We start from the raw sequence: 25,658 nt of genomic DNA, 5'->3' as shown, positions 1-25,658 counted from the left end.
CCTGACACTGAAGTCAGCAAGCTTTTACTTTGCTGCACCCATCTATCACAGCAGCTCAACCAAAGCATCTTCAGTCTATCTGCTCCAAATGAATTCTCCCAGTTTCTCTCCTGACAAGAGACTAAATCGATTCTGTACACTGAAAAGTGAGGTACTTGCACATAACGAGTCCTCTGAGTTTTGCTAGCTCTATACACTTACACTGTATGTCAATTTTATGCTGCACAAGGCTTCTTGCATGTTTGCTCAGTGTTTCGGCTGGTAGGACTTGCACAGCTTGCAATTTAACACACTTCAGGCAAATATGGCATAAAATTTGAAATGTGCTAATCACCACTTAAAATCCTTCTATCAAAGCACTCAAAGGACTGTCTACTGGGTACATAACTTGAACTCTCCTTCAAGAGTTGCCCCTGTGTCTATTCCACTCCTGCCTTGGCAGTGCAAGGTGGGGGGAGGGAGCCAGCAATAACTCAATCCACCACAGGGTACATAAGGCAACATTATCAAAAACCTGAACTTCAGAGATTTTCAGGTTCTGGTAGTAACAGAGACTGCCTTTCAGAGCAATAGAGTAACCTTATCACCAGAGTGAGGACAAAGAACAGATAGCTGTTAAGAAGTTGGTTAGAAAGGGAAGCTGCAGCAATGCATGGAGGACTTGGCAAGCCAGAGAACATTACAAATGTTCTCTCAGGCCCTGTCTCAAACTGAATAGCAGCCACTCTGTTACCATGGGTATTCAGGTCTGGCAGGACAGCTGTGCAACACAACCTCAAATCATCCCATTTTGTCAAGGCCTCCAGCAAGTGAAAAAAATTATAAAGGAAGTCAAAGCAACAAAATTACCACAGAAAAGGCTGAAACAGATCTGGTGATGCTAAGACTGTAATCTACATTTAATTTCAATGGAAAGGCTGCCTCATACCTTGACACTCACACATTGCACCAAAAAGTTTCAAAAGTTTTATTGCAGGTTGGGGGTTGGGGTTTTTAATTAAAAAGAAAAAAAAAATCCACCTCATTTGCTAGGTTCCACATGTAAAACCATATTACTAACAGCTGCTGAGATTTTGAAGAGACTGCCTTTTTTTTTTTTTTTTTTTTTAATTGAGCATACATGGAGATTTCTGGTTCCTGAAAAACCAAGGTCAGCAGTTAGGTAGATTAAGAAGTACACTTTAGGTGGCATGGATTCTGGAGCATAAACACTAGGCAAAGATTTATTCTAATCCACATAACACAGCATAACACAAACCATCAAGTTAAGTCTTCTAACCTCAGCCAAGCATTTAACATTAAAGGTAGGCTTTTATTAACAATGAAAGATTACAATCAGTATTTGGAGAGCTAAACTTTATTTTCACTGACCAAAAACCCAAATACCATTCTTATGCAATGAAAGTATTTATCAACACCAACCAAAAATTCTACATTCAGAAGTATTTTTAACAAAGGTTTTGTTATCATTGGTTACATGGGCCATACTCTTCACCTGGCCCATGCGAAACTGGAATCACATCAACTCCCAGGAAGCAATCATCCCTCAGCACCTGCTCAGCACTCAGTCTGGTAGAGCAGAACAATTTCCAGAGAAGAGATTTCACTCTATCATCCTGCAAACAGAGGAAGAATTTCTCATCAGTAAGCAAAACACAAGTCAATTACAAGTAATAACCAGTTATTTGATGAACACATCTTTTAAGTGCTTAAGGCCCAAAGCCCTCACAAAAGGTTGTATTGTAGCATTCCCAATGGTCAGCAGCACTTGACAGTCATAGCGCTCATCAATAACTAAATGAAAGCAAGCATTCTGCACCAGGTCTGTCACTCTGGTGCCAGCAGATACAGACCAGCATGAGTAGTTACATTATTTCAAAATGTTGATTCACTGAACTACTATGAATTAAGAGAAATTCTGAAGTTGGTCTTTCTACTGAGGAGAAACAGAACAGGTACTATTTGCCTTCTACACCTTCATCTTCTAATTTCTATCCTATTATCTCTCTACAAAAGCATAAAGTCAAAAAGGAAGAAGAACACTGAAGTAAAGGACTCTCAATCAACAGTAGCTGTTTTGCTATTAACCCATCACTTACACTCAGGCTCTTTGGATTTATCAGAACAGATTACATGTCTAGATGCTTAGCACATTAACAGTGGTAGAGTCCATACACCCAACAGAAAAATACAGCTGCTCTACATATGCATAAACATCGGCTGATAAGGGAGGAAAATCCACACACTGTATTTGGAAAAGGGGACAGCATCTAGATTACCAAAACTCAATGGAAACAGAATCTTTCCATCAGAAGGCTTGCTTGTTCAGTCTCCAAAGCAGCAACCCTCTGACCAGGGTCAATAAAACAGCAAAGCATGAGTAAGCAACACACCTCTCACCTATCCTCATGTCACTGGATAGAAGAACCATTGTGGTGCAAAGGAATGTAGGCAAGCAGTGAAAAACCTGAAGCAGGAGCAGGCAACCAATTGCTAACCTTCTCACTAATTATCAGAGTGACTCTGAAGAATCCCTAAATAACCTGAAACCTGGGTGAAAAGAGATCTGAGAACTGTTGATCTTACAGAGATATAAAATACTGTAAAATATTCACAAAGGATTTTAAATTCTCAGAGAAAAATATAAGAATTCAAACATGTGCAGGAGTGAACCATAACTATGCACTAAGTGCAGAAAGTCTGAGCATTTCATGAGATTGAAGAGCTTTGTACTTGTGTATTGACTGACACTATCAAATGTCTGTCAACAGCATATATTCCCTTCTGACTGTCTTCTCACACTAAGGAAACTGAAAAATTATTCCACAAGAATTACTGCTATGGGACAAGGTTTCATCATGTTTACTCCATTTCACTGTGTTTGTTCTTTTTTTTTTTCCCCCCCAAACAGACAAAACCGGATGCTGAAACACACTGATCACTGAAGTCCAGCTTGACTAAGTGAATGGCTGCAAGACCTTATCTCTAAACTTCGCTTTTTTCTCAAGTTATCTAACATTACCTAACATTAATACTGCAGGTTTAAAGCTTCTTTTCCCATGGTAATTTTACATTTGCTGAAAACAACAAATATTTTACTAGTTGCAAGTGTGCAATTCCTCTGGGCACAAGACTAAAATGGAAGGGAAATTATCAGCCTGTCAAGAGCCTGCAGATGGGCATGGAGATTAATTCTGAATAAGCTGATTATAGATAAAGCACTTAAAAACAAAATAGATTTTCTCCAAGAACTGGGACAAGGAATAACTGCCACAGGTCTGAAAGATTCCCCAAGACACAGCTGAAATGTATTTATTAATATTTCTTAGTAAAATCCTCAAGTATGCTTCTGTGCACTGCAGGCAGTAGGGACTGCTTTCCAGTGGACTCTGGTGGTAGGTACACAACACATGCACACACACATCCAGGATGCATCCTCAAAAACTGCCAACAGCAATACATTGATGATATTAAATAGTTACCTGTAAAGAAGTTGCTCCTCTTGAGACCAGAGCTAAACATTAAGAAAATTCTTGTGGCTTTTACCTTCTAAAACATTCATATTATTTTGTGCATGCTATTTAGAATGATCCAAATAGTCAATTAAGAACATTTTCAACCCAGCACTTGGAATTAAATGCTTGAGTTTAAAAAAAAATAAAAAACTCAATTAACCACCTCTAAAGAAGACCATTCTAATTTTTCTCATCTGACAACATACCATGACAACTACATCCAGCTCAGGTGTTCCATCTTCTTTTACATCCAACTCCTGGTTTTGAGCACAAAGCTGTAAATGGAAAGATGCATAATGTGTCAAATAGGTGGGGTTTTCCCCTTTAAATTAACAAAACCAAACATTAGTCAATGGATTGTTATGGGAAAATGGCAAGGAAAGGCTTTTTTCCTAGTTTCACAGCAGGGTAAAACATGCAAGAGGCTCAAGTTCTCCTTACATACAAACAAGGGGAAAAACATTATCAGAAGAAACTTCGAGGGGTCAAAATAAACAAACTTTAAAAAATATGATTCAAAGTACACACTAAAGCTGTACATTTAATTATATAACCCTCTTTAAGAAATGCTGAGTAGTAAGTGCACTCTAACAGAAAAATGTGAATTCTGTACCCATAAAGAAAGTAAAGTTGCTCTTTACTATTGCCTAGAGCCATGCCTTAGTATAGCATTTTTCAAAAGTCTGACTGCAGGTTAAGCTGAAAATGCCTCTATTCTGAACAATTATTCAGCAAAAGGAAGCATGTGATTGGTCAGTGCTGGGCTCCTGTGACACCGATGGTCAGGAGACTTGAAAACCAGTCATGGAAGTGGCACTGCTGTTTAACGAGGAAGAACACAATTTCAGATATCTCATGTGAAAATGGCAACCATTGAACATAACACTAATACTTGAGCTAGACTTCCCCAGATAATGATCAATACAACACTAAGTTCAAGGTGAAGATCAGTTATATGTGGAGAAAAGTTTGTTTTGAGCAACTGCTTCCTGAATTGGGAATAAAACATAATGAAGAGTGACTTTCATAGGAACCAGTTTCATCTTCTCACTACAGTGACAGCTTACATTTCTGTTAAGAAGTGTTTTTAAGATGCTACAGCACAGAGGTGCTTGCTGAAGCCATCACTGTGCTGCTAACACAACTGCAGTGTTTCCCAGGAAGACCCCTGCGTACCTGGAGCTCCAACTGGTAGTCAATGAACCAGCTTCAATGTATCAATTGCTCATGCAAAATAATTGCCTGGGAACATCAGCACTTGCTGGGTAGCTTGTGGCTTTTCAGTTCTGGGAGATGTCAAAGGTTTCCCACTCAGACCACATGGCACTGACACCATGAGTTACAGAGGCAGTAGTACAGTGTGAGAAGGCAAAAAGGCTGTGCAACACACCACCTAAGACAGGCAAGTAAACTCCTTTCTCCTCCCTGGCATAACCCACTAACAATCAAAACACACACTAATAAAAAAAAAATCTCTATCTAATCACTGATGCCAGTAACAAAACACATGACAGCCCCATGGTTTCCTTCATCTTCCCTCTCTTATCCAGGTAATTCCTCAGGGCCAAAAACAAACACACACAAAACCAAACAAAAAGAACAAAAAAAAAAAAAGACAAAGAACAAATACTACAGCACGAAGAACAAAAGCATAAATTCTGTTCCTATTACTATACAAATCACACTCTATACTTCACAGAAAAATGCAGTGGGGCAGTGGGTCTTCTGCCCATAACCACACCTCCCATTTATTCCACTCCTAACAATCAAGTGAGGTGAAAAGATCAAGAGTTATTTTGCCAAGACGGTTCTAAGCAGAAGTTGGAGATATTTGTTATTCTAAGCCTGCTCTAGGTCCACAATATTACTAGAGACTCTCCCACAAGCCATAACATACCCAGAGCAGAAGGCAGCCATAAGCATACATGTCAGAGGCTGGAGAAGCTGGCTCTCCCATTTTCAGTTCAGGAGAAACTAAGCTCAGGGTACCGATGACCATACTGTTAGCAGTAGCACGCTGTTCCTGTGGGGAAAAAACTGTACTCATAATATCATGCACAACTAACACCACATTGGAAAAAACAGAATCACAAATATTAAAATATCACTGGCAATATTTTGGAGAACTTTAGTTCTGAATTTCATTTCTGATGACTTTCCTATTTTTTTCTTCTCTGTCTTTATGATCTTTACCTGAAACTAGCTGCTTCTTCCCTCCTAGATGAGAGCATATTTTAGGACTGTCTGTTGTCAATATAAAAAGCTAGACCCTGGGTTTCCATCCCCCTCCATGATAGCAGCCAGAACTAGCTATAACCAGACTGGAAAAGACTAATCTCTAGATTGCCAAGAGTACTTGGCAATACATCAGTTACCAGCCCCACTCATGCATTTGTTATCCTGCAGAAAGTACAAGCACTGAACAACAGTGACTCCCCTATGGAGAGGGCACAAACTGGATCCAGGGTATGAACCATGAGGGGAACTTAGCCCATAACTGCAGGAAGGTCTAAACATAGGGATAGCCTTCCTCAGCTCTTGCAAATTTCACAATGACACCACCTGTACTGAGCACAACCTTTCTGAAAATTCATCTGTTAAGTAATTTTTAAAGCATTTGTTCAGCACATTGTGAATTGAAATTTATTTCAAGGGAAGCGCTTTGCTGCCCAAACATTTGACACTAATCAGATTAACCGCTAATGTATTTCCAAAGCAGAAATAAGGGTTCTCAATGAAATTTATTATATTTATGTTTACTAACAGCCATACTAGACACAGTATTATAACATATATTATTAATTAATAAAAAAAAAATTAACAAGCCCTCTAGCACAGAAGTGTTTTAGCTCAACCAACTTGAGATTAGAACGTCAAAAGTTGACTACAGAACAGATACCATTACAGGAGACTTTGCTGTGTAAGCACAATGAATAATAAGAACATAGCTTATACTAAAAAATGCTAGATTTTCCCATAACAACTGTGAAATTCTCTGCTACTGAAACTGAGGACTAAATCAGAAGTAGACATAAATAAAGAAGTATGTATTCAACATGTAAAATCCTGTTAATTTACCAAATACCATGACAGACTGAAACACATACTTAGAATCCCATCCATCAAAGGCACAGACTTCAAACGAGCTTCACCAACCCTTCCTCAAAGGTGAGGTCTTACTCTGCTGACGCTGCTTACCATTAAATATACAAAAACAGAGTCAAAAAACAACTACTGCAACTTCTCTTTGTTTCACTGTTTTGCTTACCCAGAGCTCACACTCAGCAATTCTTCTGCCCTTGAAAAATTTCAACTGGAATCAAACTAGTCAGCCCTATTCAGAATACAAAACATGAGCCTCATCGCTATGCACAATGTTTATCAGTAAATCTTTTGAAATGCAAACAGTTGTCTGTTTTGATACATAATTTTGACTAGAGATTTTTTTTTTACCTCTGATTTTGTGAAATCAAAGTCTCCAACAATTCCTTGTTCACGATTTACAGCAAAAACATTATTTCCATGCAGAGATCCATGTACTATATTAGCTCCATGCAATGTTTGTAGACCTTGGGCCACTCCTTTCATGACTTTTAATGCCTCCTAATAACGATTTAATTTGGGTATTAATTACAAAGATTGATATGGAGAAACCAAAGCACAGTATCAAGTCATTTCCTGTTTAGAGCTAAGACTTTGAGGCTTTTTTAATGTTTGTATATATTCAAAGTTCACACAAATTCTGTAATTCTGTTTTACGAAACGTGGATTAATTCCCAGTAAGATTATTATGACTTGCACAGCAGCCAGGGGGAAAAAAAGAATGCAGTCACCAATTGACAAATTACAAACCTGAAAAAAAAAAAACTCAGGGAAAACAAAACAAATGCACAAAAAAACCCCAACCAACCAAACAACAACAAACCCAAAAATACACAAAACAAACTATACAACTAGACCTTTATGGATAGGTTCCAGTCAGCAAACAGAACTAGAGAGAAGACTTTTGTTGGCTTCTAGCTACAGCTTCTTGGGGAAGGGATGACTATCCAAAGTGCATACACATTGTGTGGGGAGGAAAGGAAAAGGAGAGGGATGAATGAGGGAAGGGAGGAGAAAAAGTAAAATTTACACACAGGGGTTCGGTAAAATTTCAATACAGAAATGCCTGTCCATGGATATCTGACACGTTCAACTCCAGTACTTTTAAAATGTACTTGTAATACAGCTGAGGCATTAAGTTCGCTAAAAGAAAAAAGTGTATTCAAGCAAAACCTTCTAGAAAATTATACACTAGTGCCTCAAAAGATGCTAAGAATACCAGTCCAGCTATTCTATGCAACTTCCTTTATTCACTGTCATCCACCAAAGGGAGTACAGTGATGAAACACAATCAGCACTGTAAGATACAGCAAAACATCAAGAGCTCAGTTCAGAAACATACAAAATAAAAAGCTGACAGTCTAAATAGTTATACTCACTTCTAAAGTTAAAGGTGTACCAGCCTGTAAAGCTCCCAGACTTGATCCTGGGTAGTACGGGACCATTAAGTACACCAAGGGATCAGACTTAACAAGAAGAAGAAAAGGAGAAGTAGATATGTTTCAAATATCAGGAATATTGGGAAGTTGAACACACATAAGATGTGCATAGATCAGATCATTATCTTTACTAAGTTGACAGGTTCTCTGAACTCAGAACTATTTTTCTAATTCAATGCTCCAATTTAATTAAGTTTTAAGTTTTAAATTAATTTTAATTAATACTTATATTAAGTATTAAGTTTTAAGGTCCAACTGCAAGTTTTTCAGCTTAAACCAGAGATCATAAATTTGAATCTTGCCTTGCAGAAAAGAAGGAACAACAGTTGCAGTAATCCAGACTTGTCCTTCTGCTGATTCCAGGCTCTGTGATACTTGGCAACTCTTTCAACCACTTTGGCTTCTGAGCTTGTATCTACAAAGTAACCCTCAAAAACAAAGCAGAAACTCAAGTTATTACTCCTAATGCTTGTAATATTGCTGCATTAAACTTTTTTTTAATTAAAGAAATGCATATTGTCAGATGCCAGCAAGTAATAACTTCTACTTCACATAAAATTCAATTCCAACTGTCACAGACTGTTCCTATATTTTCTTATTGTCTCTTAGAAAGCCTGTAAAAACAAATTTGGGAGTGTCTCTATTTTGAGATTTAAGTAAGCCAAGTCAAAGGCAAGAAGAATATATAGATCTATGCCTCTCATAATACTACAGCCCCTGCCTCCCCAGTTGCTAGCAGAGTGGTAGAGAAGCAGCACAAACGAAAAACAGCAGTTCCTGAATCTCTCAGCGAAATCATCAGCAAAAATAGCATCTGTAAAAAGAGGCAGTAGTAGTGAACAAGAAAAAAGGTCCACCAGATACCAGAATGAACAGACAGTAGAGGGGAAGCACTGTCCACCACAGCACTACTCAAAAGAAGGAAAAGTCAGTAGGTAACAGAAGCAATCCAGGTGGAAAACAATGATTTATGTTCTACGTGACCCGGCAAAAATACTTGCCATCAGAAAAGGGCTGCTAAACACAGGGATATGAAAGGAACAGCAGAGTTTATTCAGAACTTGCACATTGCAAAGCCAAGGCCTCACCTGCAGTGCTAACTGAAAGCCAGTGCCAACATTACCTTTAAAAGAACCTTCTGACCCTGAATTCCTGAACACACTGAAAGTCGCTTCGTGCTCAGTTCCTTCATGGGCTCAGCATCCAAAAGCTCTCGCTCCAGGCTACATGTCAGAAGTCCACCAGAGTTCTGAAGCATGTGCACACAGAAATATCCAGAGTAAGTGCATGGATTTAACACCCAGCAAGATTCAGAGGCTTCAACTCTCTCTTTTCTTCCTCAGTCAACTTAAAGCAGAAAACCAGTTGAGACATGTTAAAAAGTTACAGCATCTGTTACCAAGAAACTGGCCATGATGCAGCAGTTACTGAAATCATAGAATCACGTCATCTTTTTGGTTGGAATAGACCTTTAAAATCATAAATTCCAACTCTTAACCTAGCACTGCGAAGTCCACCAGTAAGCCAATGTCCCTTAGTACCACATTTTTATGTCTATTTAAATACTTCCAAGGATATTGACTGCACAACTTCCCCAGGCAGTCTGTTCCAATGCTTTACAACCCTTTCAGTGAAGACACTTTTCCTATTATCCAGCCTAAATCCTCCCTGGTGCATCTTGAGGCTATTTTCTCTTACCCTATTGCTTGTTACTTGGGAGAAGAGACCAACACCCACCTTGTTACAACCTCCTTTTGGGTAGTTGTAGAGGGCAACAAAGTCTCCCCTCAGCCTCCTTTTCTCCAGGCTAAACAATTCCATAAAACCACCCTCATAAAATTTGTGCTCTAGAGCATTCACCAGCTTCATTGTCCTTTGTTGGGCACACTCCAGCACCTCAAAGTCCTCCTTGTAGTGAGATCCCCAAAACAGAACAACAGTATTTGAGTTGCAGCCTTAACAGTGCCAAGCAGAAACATACACTCAATTCCCCAGTCCTGCTGTCCATGCTATTTCAAATATAAACCAGGGTATTATTGGTCTTCTTGGCCACCTGGGCACACTGCTGGCTCATGTTCAGCTGGCTGTTGACCAACACCCCAAGTTCCTTTTCCACTAGGCAGCTTTCCAGCAACTCTTCCCCAAGCCTGTAGTGCTACATGGGGTTGTTGAGATCGAAGTGCAGGACCTGGCATTTGTCCTGGTTGAATCTCATACAAGCCTTGATCGATGAATTCAGCCTGTCCACACCCCTGTGTAGAGCCTCCCCATCCTTAAGCAGACCAACAGCTCCTGCCTAACTTGGTGTCATCACAAACTTACTCAGGGTGCAACTTATCTCCTTATCCAGATCATTGACAAATATACTAAAGACAACTGGCCCAAACACTGAGCCCTGGGAAACACAAATACATTCTTTGTACATCTGCAAGAGGGGAAGAAGAAAGAAGACCACAGCAAACAACACTCAGGATATATGTCCCCCCAAAACTGTGCAGAGCACTGCTGGTGCAGAGCCTTGATAGTGCCTGAAACAGTAACTGAAAGAGCATTCAAACATCACCTCTGCTTACCATATAGTTCAGAATTCCTGCTTCTGGATAAAGTAGTGGTAACTCAGGGAACCATTTCTGTGCCAAATGAGCAAGCTTCTCCTAAACAAATGAAACAAAGCTCACATTGTTAGGCGAGTGGTTTCTGACATATATAAATACACACTGAATTTTGCAGTATGTACCTAGGACGGTCAAACATACACTGACCATGGCTATACCTCCTTCAACAACATCATTCAAAGTACCAGTGTCATTTGCTTTTTTTTCAAAAAAAAAAAAAACCCACACACACCCCCCACAAAAAAAAACCCAAAAAAAAGAAAAAACACACAACCACAAGCCACGACACACAAAAAAACCAACCAAAACAAAACAAAAAAACCCAAACAGCACACACAACCACACATGACATGACCTAGTCATAAGGAACCAGTTCCTTTTCTTTAAAGAAATAGTCTTTCCTCAGGAACTGGGCTTATACTTTCACCTGCAGCTCTTCTGGGTTGAGAACTTTACTCCTCTATGGAGAAGGGAAAGGGGAAGAAGGCCTTAAACTATCTTCAGAGATGAAACTGATCACCCTCCATGCTTTCTCTCATAAGTTTCACCAGAAAAGGGCCATCTTAACACTGAACACTATAAAAATCACACATTAAAGCAAATGAAATGCAGATGTGCCACACAGATGATTGTTTTAGTTACCTAAACAGTTTAATACTTACATATTCTTCTTGCTCCTTGGATATTTCCTGAAGAACTCTATTTCGCAGATCAGCAATTTCTTCTTTAATTCTTGTCATTTCAAATGCACTGTAGTCATCAGACTGCATTAGGCATACCAAAGTTAGTGTTTAATTCTCATTCTGCTATTAGACCAAGTAACCTACTGTATTCAGACTAACATGCAGCTTCCATATCAGTTCTGGAATTGAAACTATTCTCAGATGCCTATTTTATGCAATCTCCTCCCCGGAAACACAAGAGTATCTCTTAAAAATTCATCACTGAGAAAGGTGCTTCCTTTATTAACAGACTAACCATTTTAGCCCTTTGCCCTACTAGTTTCAAAAGTCAAAGAGGGTTGTTTTTTTTTTTCAGTAGCTGATCACATACAATCCTAACAGCAGTATCATTCATCTACCAACAATGCTAAGTTCCATAACCCATTCACTTTTTTCTCTCCTAAGCAGGCATTTTCCTCATGTTACCTCATTATTCAAGAATCCTTTTCCCAGTGGATTTCACTAGTGTGTCTCATTTTAAAATCCCTCTTGGAAGTTTACTGCCCCTTTATAATGCTTACAGAGAGACATAAAGGGTTTTTTTCCCCCCCTTAAGCATTAGACTAATTGATATGCACTCATATAAACATCACTGAAGCTCAGATAATACTTAAAAGTCTTTGCCTTTCTGAGGTGGTGTAGTGGGGAACCCTGAAAACTAGAACAGATGACCTCAGTCACCAAATAGGAGGTAAATGCATCACTGACAAGAGAAAACTTAAATCACACAACCCCCACAGTAAAAAATGCTGGATAAAACTGTTCATGCTGTGAAGAGCAACCATCACCAGAGGGATGTTAAAAGCACAGTGCCATGGCTGAGGACTGAACAAGAAAGTGGCTATGTACTGATTTTTTTTTTTATTTTATGTTCTAAGCCATTTGTGCTTGGTCTCAGGGCCCTGTAAAACTTCCTCAGTGAAAGGCAAAATTCAGGTCAGAAAACAAGTCATCACTTGATGATGACATATGTGATGTGATGACATATGTGATGACATATATAGTCATCACTTACTGTCAACAGATGCCGTTTCTAAACCAATTTAAAAAAAAAAAAAAAACAGACAAAACCACCAACACTGTATTGGTTTTATAGGAAAATATTTTCATACTTCCTCAAAGTTGTTCTTTTCAACCAGCTTGCACCTTAACTGGGCCTTTAAGCTTTTCACAGTCTTCTTAACTGATAGCAAGTTGTCAATATTGGGTCTTCTATTCAGCCATTCTTCACAATGCTTTTTGAGCTAGAAGGAAAATAAAACAAAGAAAAAGAGAAAGAAAAAAAAAATCAGCATGTGTTCAAGCACTCCACTTTTATATGCTTTAGTTCAATGCATTAGAGAAACTGCCTGAAGCCTGTCTGAATTCAGCTTCTCAGGGTCTTTCTCTACACAAGAGAGGATTCTTTTGTGTTTCATTCTAATGACGTTAACCGTCTGCCAAACCAACGTTCTACTCATAGCTCAATCCCCTGAAGTTAGTTACTACTCATTTGTAATGAATGTAGAGATTGCAGCTTCCACTGCTTTATTTAAATGAAATGAAGCATTGGCTGAGATAATGCACAACTGTAATTCTTAAGTCAGTCTCTCATCACCAATATACTCCTAGAATTTTCTTGTAAAACAACAAAAGATAATTTTTCATTAAGAGATGATGTCAGAAAGGGTTAGTAGTACAGATGAGCAAAGATGGAAATACGCAGTGCATATTCTCACCTCAACACCAGCTGAGTATCTGTTTTGTATGACAGTGATCATACTTTGCTCCTGTTGAACTTTGTGCGTAAGTTTATTGCAAGCACTCCTAACGATTCTCTTCTCTGCTTCATCCTGTTCCTGAATGGAATTTCACAGAAGGTGATTAAAGATTGAGGTAATTCTTCATTTATACACAACAATGTTTAAGATGTAAAACCTTTAGTGAGAAATTCCATTGTTAATGGAAAAAATAAAACCAACAGATTTTGTCTCTCTTCCTGAAGAGATTCTAAAAGGGAAGTTAGCAAGGCTAAGTTAATCCAATAGCTTCAATACAATTCAACTGATTTGTCTATGTAGGAGTCAAATCTCACATTCTACATGCTATGAAATAGATTTTAAGGATAGCACAGTTAAATAGCTATGAAGCATTAAAGCATGTAACGGTTCTTCTCAATAAGAGCCACTGGTTCTATCACAGAGAGAAGTCACAAGCAGACTAAAATACTGCTTTGTTGTTAGTATGATGCTACAAAAGACAGGTTCACCTTTTGCGGGCATGACCATTCTCTGGCACAGAGAAATACTACCAGTAAGGCAATAGCATTTGCCCCATACAAAACTAAAGTGAATAAAATCTCTTCATTTTCTAAAGAGCAGAGAAAGTAGATTTATCCATACACATTCACCCAGAGAGATAATTTCATACAAACTCACTTTTCATCACCTGTATTTTCAACACAGGCAACAAAACTCAGCACAGCTTAAAGAAAGCTTCTCTGCACATAAAGAACCAGTTTTCCCACTACTGTTTATTTAGGCCAGTCATGCAAACAGCTAAGTTCCTGTAACCCAAAGCTATCCTCTGACAGCTGCCTGGAAAAATCTCCCTTCTCTCTGTGGAGCAACCTAAATGACTTTCTACCACATCTCCATGGAAAAAAGATGCTGCCTTGTAGCAAATAAACTCATCTGGTACATTAAGAAAAGCTTTAAGCTGAAATAAAATATATATAAAAATAGACACAAGTCATGACACAGTAGGTATGATTAGAACTTACATTTAAGTTATTGTCCAGTTCATCACAAATAGCCAACTCAACCTGTTTGAGAATTTCATCTGCATTGCCAATCACTTCCTCTAAATCTGAAGATGCTTCTGACATCATGTCAAAACACTTTCAAAAGGGGAAAGAAAAGAATCAATTAATTAATTAAAAATCAGCCTTGCAATTGAAAGCAAGAATTTAGCAAGCAGGCAGCAAAAACAAGTAAGAAAAACAAAGAGCACTACTGGAAATCTAATCAGGACTTGTGTCAGATCTCACCTTTAACTGCTTCACACTTAAGTGATATAATGACTTCTAGAACTAACAGAGTTAAGATTCACCAACCAAGAAGAGAGCTGATTCTTGTCTTGATTGGGCTTTATTTTCCTAATCTCTCTTTTTTGGTTTAATAATAATAATAAACCAAGAAACAACCAGTAAAAGAATCCTAATCATTCTCCTATTGAGTTTAATGTCAAAAATCAACATATGTGCTGCCCCCACAAGGATACACAGGATGCTTAGTATGGCAATTTCACTACTGAGTGGGCTTTCCATTCCCACATAGTACTACCTGAGATAAAGACATATCTTTTGATCTATTTCACAGTTTATCAAGTGTGAAATAAGGCTAAAAAAAGTTACCAGTAACTCCTATGTGGTTTACAGAAGTCAGAAATAACTTAGCTCCACAATAAAAGACACAGAAGGTGCCAGAGAAGTATCAGTAAGATCAGCTTATAAATACATTGAATGGGATTTTCAGCAAAGTTTTGTTACTCCTATCTGCAGAAAAAGTATCCCACTGCAAGCAGAATTAAAATCAAAATATGGTCCTGTATTTAGACATACAAGATACACAGTTTTAACAGAGACCTGCAACATTTTTTACCTATCAAGCTGGCATTTTCAGAGTCTTTAGTGGAATATATTTTATTGCCTTAACCTTAGAGGAACTTGAAAGAAAAACTTTCAGCAGCACAAGTTCAAACAGTAACCTGTCCCCCGAAGTCTCAGAGCTTGCATACTGGAAAGAAAATGTCCAGTCTCTGAAAATTTCCACAGTCTGCCATTGACCAATTTCCTACTGATTGATTTTATATGAGATTAATTTGTACCCGAAGAGGTGTATCTACATAGAACAAGGGAAGCGAAAACATTTCAAAGAAGCGTTTCCTCTACATGACTGCTCACATGCTTTTTCTTTCAAGCAGACAGAAGTTAAATTGCAACAGAATAATTGCATATCAAATGCTGAAATTAAGATGGATAATTGAAAATTTCTTCCTTTGTCTACCAATGCTTTACCAACCCATGCAAGAAGCGTTCACTTTTCATGTCTCTGAACTGTTTGTAGAAGAGCAGAGATTTTAACAGCTAACCAGAAGTTCATTACTAACAAACTTTAGTCACTTTCATACATACTGAATCACTCTGAATTGCACTCTGAAGCAACCACTGAAAGCCCCACTCCCCACAGGTTTGTTTACCCCATCTAATGACTGTCATCATCACAAGCATCTACAAGTAATTATATTCATTAACATTACATTGCACATGACATGCACCAGTCTACATTGCTGCTGAACAGCATTTATCACCAGGTCAAGCAAGGAACACTTATCCATAACACCACCTGGTCACAATGAATGCTCAGGCAGAAAAACTATTCACTATGAAAGAGTGGATTATGTCCAATTTGGGCCTGCAGGAATGGAGAGAGAACATTTTACAGCCTTCCCAGGAAGATTATAAATCCAAAACTGAGAAAGAGCATAGAGATTAAGCACAGACACAGGAAAGCCACAAAGTTACCTCCCCACTTTGTGACTTTTTTTGTTTTGTTGGGTTTGGTTTCTTTTCCTTTGTTTTAGGTTGTGGGGGTTTTTGTTTGTTTGTTTGTGTTTTTTTTGTGGTTTGTTTGTTTTTTTACAAACAGAATTCAGGGGACAGTAACCCACCATCTATATCCTTTTAAGCAAAGTAACACCCATTAAACTTCCATGCTGCAAACCTCTTACAACTCAGTCTGAGAGACACCGCATCAGAATAATACTGCAGAAAATACTTGCAAGACATGCAAATAGAAGTGGACAATTTATTTGCACATTCAGCAGTTCAGTGAGGGAGGTGGGGGGGAAATCTATTACCTATTTGGTTTATAATCTGCACCTCAACCATGGCAAGTCAAACTGATGGCTGCTTTGTAGTGATCTTTCAACACCTCTTTGAGCAGTATTTACGATCTAGAATCTTCTAAAATCTGAAGTCTTTCCATCCAAAAGCCACTTGAATGGACTAATTAAAGTACTTCAGTCACAGAATGAACAGATGGAAGGTTTTGTTTATAAAATATTTATGTGGGGGTTTGTAATATATTTATTTATATGAAGTACTTACTACTATATTGATAAACAATCTTTGCATGAAAGTACTGATCTTAATACAAAAGATGTCCTTTCATAATGAAGCATAAACTCTGGTTCACCACAAAGGTACACTAAAAATAAATTAACATTCCAGACCTCCACACATGACCTTTCCCTCTGTACCCAGGCACTGTCATTTAGTGCCTCTGCTCACAGACAACTGCCCTGCTACAGGAAGTTGTCCCTACTGCTCCTCACAAGCTTAATTGGTGTCCTACTTTATATTTTTCACCAACTTGTGTTAACTTAGCTGCCAAGGTCAGTGTGTTATCTTCAGCCAGAAGAGAAGAAGAAAACAGCAGCCAGACAGCCCAGCAACTGCCCCCACTGCCGAACGCAGAATGTGCAGAATGCCTACTTTGTTTTGGGTAATAGTTCTTAAACATTTCTATCTATCCAATGGAAGTGTTTAGAACAATCGTTATTTTGCTTTCTTACACCCAATAGTGACTTATTTACACTCTTTCACTTTCTTTGTTCTGAACTTTGCAAGGAAAAATTAAGACAGTTTCAAACCATCACAACTTGAAAGACTGACTGTTCACCTTACCTTTAAGATGCCACCAAAGCAATCAGCAAAAATTTGCAGAGCTGTGTCAGTATCATTTCTGACATGGCTCAATTTATTCATTCTGGTACTCTTCCACTCAAAGAACTGCTGAAATGCCTCCTCAGAGTCATCTACTTCAGAACCTTGACCAGCCATCATCTCCAGAGAAGGAGACAGTTCCTGTGTATCAAGTGAATCAAACAATAACATTTGGATATTAAAACACAAGTGCACACCTGGAGAGATGGCACGGCAAGGAAGAAGCCAGGTTCCAAGGGAACAGTCTGAAGGAGAGAGGAAAACCATCAGCCCATTTAACAGCAGCCAGATATCAGTAATAGTACTGAAAGAAGTGCTCAGTAGCAGTTTCATACCCATTGTCACACCCTGTTTATAAAAATAACAGCACTAGTCGTGCCATCAGGCTGTCCTCAGTGAAAGAATCCTGGAAGTTACCTTCTACTTATTCCCATTTATTTTTCATACTACAAACACAATTCCCTAAAGCATTATCAACTTCACCAGCACATGGATACAGAAGCAGGCTGCAGCAGGATAACAACATATGAAGGCAGCTCCATAGCCTACAGGCACTTGTTCCAGTCACTACCTGTAAACATGAGAAATCAAAAGAACAAGCTACTGCACACTATCCATGGGGCAGAGGAAGCAACTTGCTTACAGACAGCTAACACAGAATGACTGACAACTGTTCCGCTCATGTTCTAGCTTGCTTTAGAGGAATTTGTGTATACCCAACACTCTCACCCTTCCTCTTAACCACTGTGGTATTATCATTTGGGAAGCAGGGATCTCACCAACTATTGGTTTGGGGTTTTTGGGTCCTAGCCAGCTGGACCAGCTGTGGCTGGAGCTGCTTAAACTTTTCTGTAGTGTAGACCAACAAGAGTTTTCACTGAAAGGTACAAAACTTAAGTCAGAAGAGATGCATGATGCAAAAAGATTAGCAGTACACAGCCCCAGTAAGAGGGTCATTAGCTTTCAAGCTTCTGTTCTGTAGAACACTAGAAAGAGCTATTTGTTTGTCTAGGAGAGCACAGTATGACCTCTTCAGCTCTAACCACAACCAAGTTTCTCAACGATACTTGGTAAAAATCTCTTTTCTGTTTTCCTATTTGGGAAAACCTATTTTGATCTTCTAGCTCATAATACAAGAGATGATGGATCATCAACACTATTAAACTAACTCAGAAAATTCACTTAACACATCTAGCAGCATTTCAGTATTCACATATTTGCAAACAACTGTAACATTTCACTACACTACAATTATGTAGAAGATGCTTAACGCCTACCACCTAGTGGATTAGCACAGCATAACCTTTAGACATAAAAAAATATTTTTTTTAAAAATAAAACCCCCAAGCAAAACCAACACAGCCACGAAACCCAAAACAACCAGAACCCCACTAATAAAACAAAAAACCTCTATAAACCAAGAAACTACAGCTCTCCTCTGTTTGAAGCAGAATCCACACAGGACCTCCAGTGACAGAAGCCATAAAATCCTACCCATAAACTATCTGTTCCAATTAAAACACCAAACTACGTATCAGACTAGAACAAAAAAAAAAAAAAACAAAAACAAACTTGAACATTTTTTTGAACATTTTTTTGAATGCCACTGAAAAGTAATTCCATCATAAATGGAATAAGTAACTCCATGAATATTTGAATGCTTCAATTTATTAATGCCACTCCAACCTCCTAGAAACTTATATGTAGCCAGTAATCATGCTGGTTTTTCCTAAGAACCCAATCTCATACATGCGTGTAAGAATACATCTCAGGAATGCGCACAAACAAGCTGTCAAACTAATGTCAACCTTTTTCCCCTTTTTCTCCACACACACTTGCACAGTCAAAACAAAAGCAAGCAGTATTTATAAGGTTAAAAAACATAATTTCTAACAGCAATAGCTGGATACATCAACTTGATGTTTCCCTTGGTAAAGTCCTCTTTAAAAATTTTTACTGCCTCTTGAGAGCCTTTTTTTCCTCATCTGCTTCCCCACTTTCTATTGCTGGTATGGCTGGAAGGAAGTCTCTCAGTATGCAAACGTGTGCTTCTGCAGTGTTTTAACTCTCATCTTAAAATAATAAAAACGCTTTAGACATTTAGACATTTTTCACACTTTGCTAGACTAGTCCAAACTATACAGCCATTGTAACAGGAAGGGCTAGGAAAGCTTATAATCCAACTGCAAAATCCAGTGCTACAATTAACTGCACTGGCTTTTTAATTGTAGGTTCTCTCATTAATACCTGCGTTCTACTAAATATTCTGTGCTTCATAAAGTCTTGCTAGCCATTAAACACCGTAAGAGAAAACCTGCTGCTCAAATAGAGTATCTAGATAATAATTTGCATCTAGAAATACACCACATAGGACTCCAGGATCCCAAATAACACTGAGAACTACAGGCGTCAAGTGTACAACTCAGAAGTGCTATCTCAAGCTTCATGTGTTGCTGGCCAAGGTCTACAACAACAGAACATTTAACACTTAAGAAACATCCTCCACAGGTTCTCAGTGTTTCAGAATCAAAGCTGATAAAAGAAACCTCCTTACCTGTAACGTTCTTGAGCGCTCAGAGAGGGGCAGCTGATCCACTTCCAAAATTAATTCTTCCACTGCTGAACACAAGTTCTGCTGCACCTCATCTCTCTGGGTAATCAGTTCCTCTCTTTCATCCTGTGCAGAAGGAAAAGCAAGTCAGCAGCTTAGACCCAAATGTTACATACACAGTGTGGAAAGTAATAAAAAGTGCTAATCCCTCCCCTATCCTGGGAACCAAAAAAAAAAAAAAATCTTGGAAAGTCTACTGTGGATGTCAATTAGTAAAGAAACAGAAAACAGAAGAGTTAGCCGTGGCACTAATACCAGTTTCACAGGGAGACAAGGAACAGTAAAGGAGTACTTTCTACTAACAACCAATATATATATCTGTAATATAAACACGTATACACAAACCCAAGTTCTCAGGGATTTTTAAATTAGTTTATCCAGTAAAAGCTTAGAAGTTGGTTTAATCAGGAGTTTCAGTATTCACAGAAGACAAAGTAGAAATCTTTCACCTGTAACAGAGAAAGGCAGAACGAGACCCAATGGCTGGAACTTGAAAGATGAACAAACTCCCTCTGAAAACAAAACTCCCAAGTTGCAGCACACACTGCTTTAAAACTTAGATTAGCAACTGAACAGAATTTTAGTTCAGCAACACAAGTGGGCTGGATAATAAAAGTCAGCAGATTGAGTTCTACCATAGAAGGTTAACAGAACATATTGCTTCAGCACTTAAAAACAGGAAACAACCACCACAAAAAGAATTTAGTAAGCACTTCTGCACTTTTTGGCTACATCTGCAACTGCTACTGCCTCATTTGGGATCAGGGACTCACCTAAGGGAAGTTTGCCCATGTGAATCCCTGAGCAGCTCTGGTTCCTGGGTAACTCATTCCCCTAGCTGTTCTTCTACATGTTACTCCCCTATACAAGAAGCAACACTAAAATTTCATCTCCTTATTAACACTTTGCTTAATGTTATGAAGTTTAAACATCTGATTTAGTTTTTAGTATACAAAAACTTTTTTTTGGCTACAGCAATCACAAGTATGCCATGCCAGAGGGACCCGGACAAGCGTAAGAAGTGGATCTGTGTGAACCTCATGAAGTTCAATACAACCAAATGCAAAGTCTTGCATTTGGGTAAGGGTAACCTCCTGTATCAATACAGGCTGGGGGATGAAGGGATTGAGAGCAACCCTGTGGAGAACGACTTGGGGTAGAGTGCTGGATAAAATGCTGGACATGAGCCAGCAATGCGTGCTTGCAGTCCAGGTGGCCAGACGTATCCTGGGCTGCATCTTAAGTGCGGTCAGCGGGTCAAGGGAGGTGATTATGCCCCTCTACCCTGGTGAAACCTGGAGTACTGTGTCTCACTCTGGAATCCTCAGCGTAAGACAGACATGAACCTGTTGGGAGTGGGTCCAGAGGAGGGCCACAGAAATCAAAGGACCTCTCCTACAAGGAAAGGTTGAGACAATTGAGGTTGTTCAGCCTGGAGAAGAAAAGGCTCAAGGGAGGCCTTACTGCAGCCTGTAAGTACTTAAAGGGGGCTTGTAAGAAAGATGGAGACAGAATTTTTAGCAAGACAGGACAATGATTTTAAACTAAAAGAGGGCAGATTTAGACTGCAAGTCTAAAGATAAGATAAGAAAGAAATTTTCTCAACAAGGGTGGTGAAACAGTGGAACAGGTTGCCCAGTGAAGTGGTAAATACCCCACCCCTAGAAACATTCAGTGTTCGGTTGTACTCTAAGCAACCTGAAGCAGTTGGAGATCTCCTGCTCACTGCAGGTATAGTTGGACTAGATGACCTTTTAAGGGTTCTTTCCAATCCAAAGCACTCTACGATTCTCTGCTACAGGAATTTTAATACTTTCCCCTGCACAAGTAACAAAATCAGAACTTACTGGGGTTCTCCTCACGGCTTCTGATTTTCTAGTCCATTTCACGAGCTATTAAATTCAGTGTAACACAGCAATACTTCTTAAACAAACAGATTTTAAACATTGGAGGCCATACTTGAAACTAATTGCAACACATTTGCTGCCATTCTCCCAGACACCATCCCTTCCCTGCCTTACCACAACGACTGCCACAGGTTGGGGAAGCTTCCTGTTCCCCAAAGCTCACCGGCAGGCACAACAGACAGCACACAACCATCCTTACCAACACAGCCACATCTGCGCACCCAAGCGGGCTTCTTCAGATCTGTGGTTGCAGAGCAGCTGCACTAGATGGCAGTTTTCCCCTATACAAGTCCATCTTTCTGTACAGCCATGCTCACAACGCGCTCCCTGAGCCTCCCCATACGAGCAAGGCATAGCAACATAGTGGCATGCTGCTTTAACAAAAGGTTTTGAAGACAGACATCACAGCTGCACAGCTGAAGCTGGAACAAAATTCTTTTAGCTAACATTTTGATTCCCTTGTATTTCTTTACAAAACCCAAGGATGTCAGAAAGTCTCAGTTTAACAAACAAAAAGTAACATTCCAATGCTATCAAGCAAAGGAGAGATGCTTCTGTGACTTGCTCACACTATCCAGATACACTTAAGACCCTGACAACAACTGTTAAATAGCTCCTGAGGAAAAAAACCAGCAACTCCAACCTACCACATTTCTGCATAACTGAATCCTCTCTTGAGCCAGCTTATACTCTGTCCAGGTCGTTTCCATTTTTTCCAAGGAAGGCGGAACAGGGAGACATCCTTCTGTAACCATTTTTATAATTTCTGAGAGCTGCTCCTGAAAACAATAGTTCTTGTTTGTGTGCCTAATGTGTAAGGAGGAAAAAACATTTTACCAAGGCTTTTTTTTTCCCAGAACTCAAGCAGTTTAAAAAATAGAATCAAAGATACTCAGAACTTGAACACACCAATCTGGAGATAGCACTTGCCATGTTAATAACCTAGGTTCTTTTAAAAGGTAGCAGCAGCAATTTATCTTGTTCAGCTGTTGAATATTTTTGGAGGAAGGAGGAATGATCAAAAACACATTCATTACATCTCAGTATTGACGAGGTTGTACATGAAAACACTCTCCTGCTCTTAATTTCCCTTTGGTCCTACTTCCTCTTCTTGGTAGTTTGGGGTTTTTTTAATTAGTTTTCCACAGACACATACAGCAGTATTTTATTTCCTTTTCTTAAAGGAGCTGATGGTCATTTCTATTTCAAGTCGTCTTCCCACTGCAGTTTTGTTCCCAGAATTACGCTAAAACTAGAAGGCTAATTTGGTCTACACAAAGAGATACAGCTCTCACAGCAATGCAGATACCCAAGGTACTATGACTACCACTTCTAAAAACTAGCTGCATTTACTAATTACCATCTTCCTGGAAGATAAAAATTAAAGTTTTTCTTGCAACAGCTATGGTAATGGAGCAGAAGTGAACTGAAGTAATCTGATAAAACATTGAAAAGTAGACAATGCAAACACCAATGTGAGCTCCTCTCCTCCATATACAACACTGCATTTTCACAGAACATAAACAAAACTTTGGGGATGGGGAAACAACAACAAAACAGCACAAAACAAACCAAAAATCCAACAAAAACAAACAAACAAAACACCCCATGCATGACCAAGCAGGTCAATGGCAAGTTGTACTATTGTAGAAAAAAAAAATACATACCTAGTTTGTTTCAATACCTTCACCTTAGCAGTCAAATTTCTCATCTTTGTGCCAATGTAAGTACTTAGGGTTTCCTCAAAGTTTTCAGCAGTTTTCTTGGATGCTTCCTTCTCTCTCTGAATTATTTATCATTTTTGGAGCAGTGTTTTAACAAAGACAGGTGAAGACAGATTAACAGTCTCAGCAGTCAGCCAAAGTTACTAACACACAGACCACAATTTACTTTCGAAAACTAGACAAACACATGTGCACACACACATACATACAGATCTCTTCAAAACATTAACAAAACAGAAAGATGCAAACCAGTGGGAATCATTTTCTTCAATCATTTTGTAAGGATTAATAGTTCTTTTTCTCGCTTTCATTTCAGCAGTGATGTGCTCAAGTGTATTTCTACAATAATTCCCCCTCTGCTAGCACATCTTCAGACAGGACTTTTTCTTCCCTTGCTGAAAAATTCCTACTCATTAGCTCAGAGAAAAAAAGTCCAAGACCCTCAGTAAACTTACTCCCATCACTACTACACCTCAAAGTGGTGCTGCAAAACAAAAACTCTTGGTATATGTACAACCATCCTGGCCTTCCTACAAGAAATATTCTTGACCCAAAAAGAAGTCCACGCACCAAATCAGGCTACATTCCTCAAAGCGCAACCTAAATTTAAAAGCTGTTTTATCACAGAGATGCCTTTATAAACTCCACCTCAGGTAATGAAAGACAAACTTCAAACATTGTTAACCTCTAAGATTTGCTACATTCACAAGAAAAAAAAAATATAACACACATACAAAAAAATCAAACTTACAAGTATTTAAATAGTTTATATATACATGTAAGTGCCCCTAAAAATCCACCATCACACATCACCCTTCTAAAACGAATCACTGCCTACCATAGTGTTTTCAGAGAGCAAATACTTTCTCATTGAAAAGAGTATCTACAACCTTTTCTTTTAAAGCAGTGCACTTGCAGTTCAACACAGAATACCAATCAGAACTTGCAGAAAACAGGTTTTTTTAAAAAAATCAGATGACTATATATAAAAAACGCTTCTAAGAATTTCTCGCATTTTAGTGCTTTTTTTCTTAGCTGCAGATGTAGTCTGTTGCTTGTTAACTTAGTTTGCAGAGAAGTGCACAAATAGCCTATCTTCAGTAGATGGAGAATCTGTGCAACGACAGGTTACTATCTGTAGAAATGGAGGTGTTCTAGCTAGAGGTAACTGAGCAGCAAAGGCAGTTACAAGTAGTTTGCTCAAGAAACATCTGTGTGCAAGCTCAGGACTAGGGGCATCAAAGGGATTTACACAATGGCAGGTTTTCCTTCCATATCTGTAGAAGTATGCACAACATTTTTCTGAACTCATGCAAACATAAAATCCTTTCACATAGTATCTTCCTATTACTGCTGTGGATAACACTTAAAACCTTTCACTGTAGTGTTTTAAAGCCTATCAGTATTTAAGCCACACAGTATTTTTAAGCCTATCAGTAATTATTACTATGTACTATGTTTCTCAGATAGTGCTGGGAAATTCCTCTGGAAAGAAACAGTCACCTTTTCTATTAAGCAGCAATTACAGAAACAGTAATGTTTATTAATAACCAGTTCTGGAATTTCACAGCTGCTATGATTTGGTGAAGCTTAGGAATTTTCAGCCCAACACTAGTTCTTTTTCCCTCTTAAGTGAGTGGGAGAGAAAAAAAAAAAAAAAAGGCAGCGAATATTACATCCTTATATACAAAGTATGTCTTTAACCACAAAGCACTGACAGCATCCCCCTGCACCACAGCAAGACAAGCCTTCACTCAACCAGCTTAATCCTTCTTTATCCAAAACTACAGTGCACAGATGAACTGCACTATGATGAAACCGTAAGACAAAAGTACTGTCAGAAACACTCACAAGGAGAGAAGCATCCTCTTCACATGCGCACATACCTGAAGTTCAAGTTTAAGCTGCTGATTCTGCAGTTCCAGCTCCCTCTGCCTCTTTAAGTGATTAGCATTCTCTCTTCTGAGAACTTCCATCTCTTCATTCAGTTTCCGATCTGGTCTTGTTTGTGCAAAGCTGGTATCTGGCACTGAAGCAGAAGCTTGTATTTTTTCCCTTTTAAAAATTAAGAGGAGATAATTGAAAAACAAACACCACCACATATTATGTGACTTCCTTCATGCTACTGTAGTATCAGTAAACTAGAGAACACCACCTCAAAGACTACAGAAGAACATACACGATCACACTTTACTTCTTCAGAATGGATATCCCTTTCCACACTGCTTCACAAAGACTACTCCACAACATGAATGA

The 25,658-nt window shown here is 38.7% G+C and overlaps 1 protein-coding gene across 1 annotated transcript in view; it reads right to left on the bottom strand.

Moving 5' to 3' along the window:
• Positions 1 to 1,466: 1,466 nt before the first annotated feature.
• STK31 (serine/threonine kinase 31) overlaps positions 1,467 to 25,658 on the bottom strand; it is a 30,986-nt gene continuing 6,794 nt past the window's right edge. Inside the window, exons 7-23 of the mRNA XM_054384832.1 lie at positions 25,289 to 25,457; positions 23,346 to 23,461; positions 22,326 to 22,485; positions 19,715 to 19,837; positions 17,122 to 17,301; positions 14,155 to 14,271; positions 13,112 to 13,231; positions 12,506 to 12,637; positions 11,334 to 11,435; positions 10,630 to 10,710; positions 9,180 to 9,305; positions 8,359 to 8,484; positions 7,997 to 8,083; positions 6,969 to 7,118; positions 5,413 to 5,538; positions 3,722 to 3,790; positions 1,467 to 1,616 (exon numbers count right to left, since the gene is read on the bottom strand). Coding sequence (XP_054240807.1) covers positions 1,467 to 1,616; positions 3,722 to 3,790; positions 5,413 to 5,538; positions 6,969 to 7,118; positions 7,997 to 8,083; positions 8,359 to 8,484; positions 9,180 to 9,305; positions 10,630 to 10,710; positions 11,334 to 11,435; positions 12,506 to 12,637; positions 13,112 to 13,231; positions 14,155 to 14,271; positions 17,122 to 17,301; positions 19,715 to 19,837; positions 22,326 to 22,485; positions 23,346 to 23,461; positions 25,289 to 25,457 — 2,134 coding nt within the window. The remainder of the gene's footprint in view (positions 1,617 to 3,721; positions 3,791 to 5,412; positions 5,539 to 6,968; positions 7,119 to 7,996; positions 8,084 to 8,358; positions 8,485 to 9,179; positions 9,306 to 10,629; positions 10,711 to 11,333; positions 11,436 to 12,505; positions 12,638 to 13,111; positions 13,232 to 14,154; positions 14,272 to 17,121; positions 17,302 to 19,714; positions 19,838 to 22,325; positions 22,486 to 23,345; positions 23,462 to 25,288; positions 25,458 to 25,658) is intronic.

This window comes from Indicator indicator, chromosome 11 (genome assembly GCF_027791375.1).
Source record: "Indicator indicator isolate 239-I01 chromosome 11, UM_Iind_1.1, whole genome shotgun sequence".
NCBI lineage: Eukaryota > Metazoa > Chordata > Aves > Piciformes > Indicatoridae > Indicator > Indicator indicator.
This window is presented reverse-complemented; position numbering and strand designations above follow the sequence as displayed.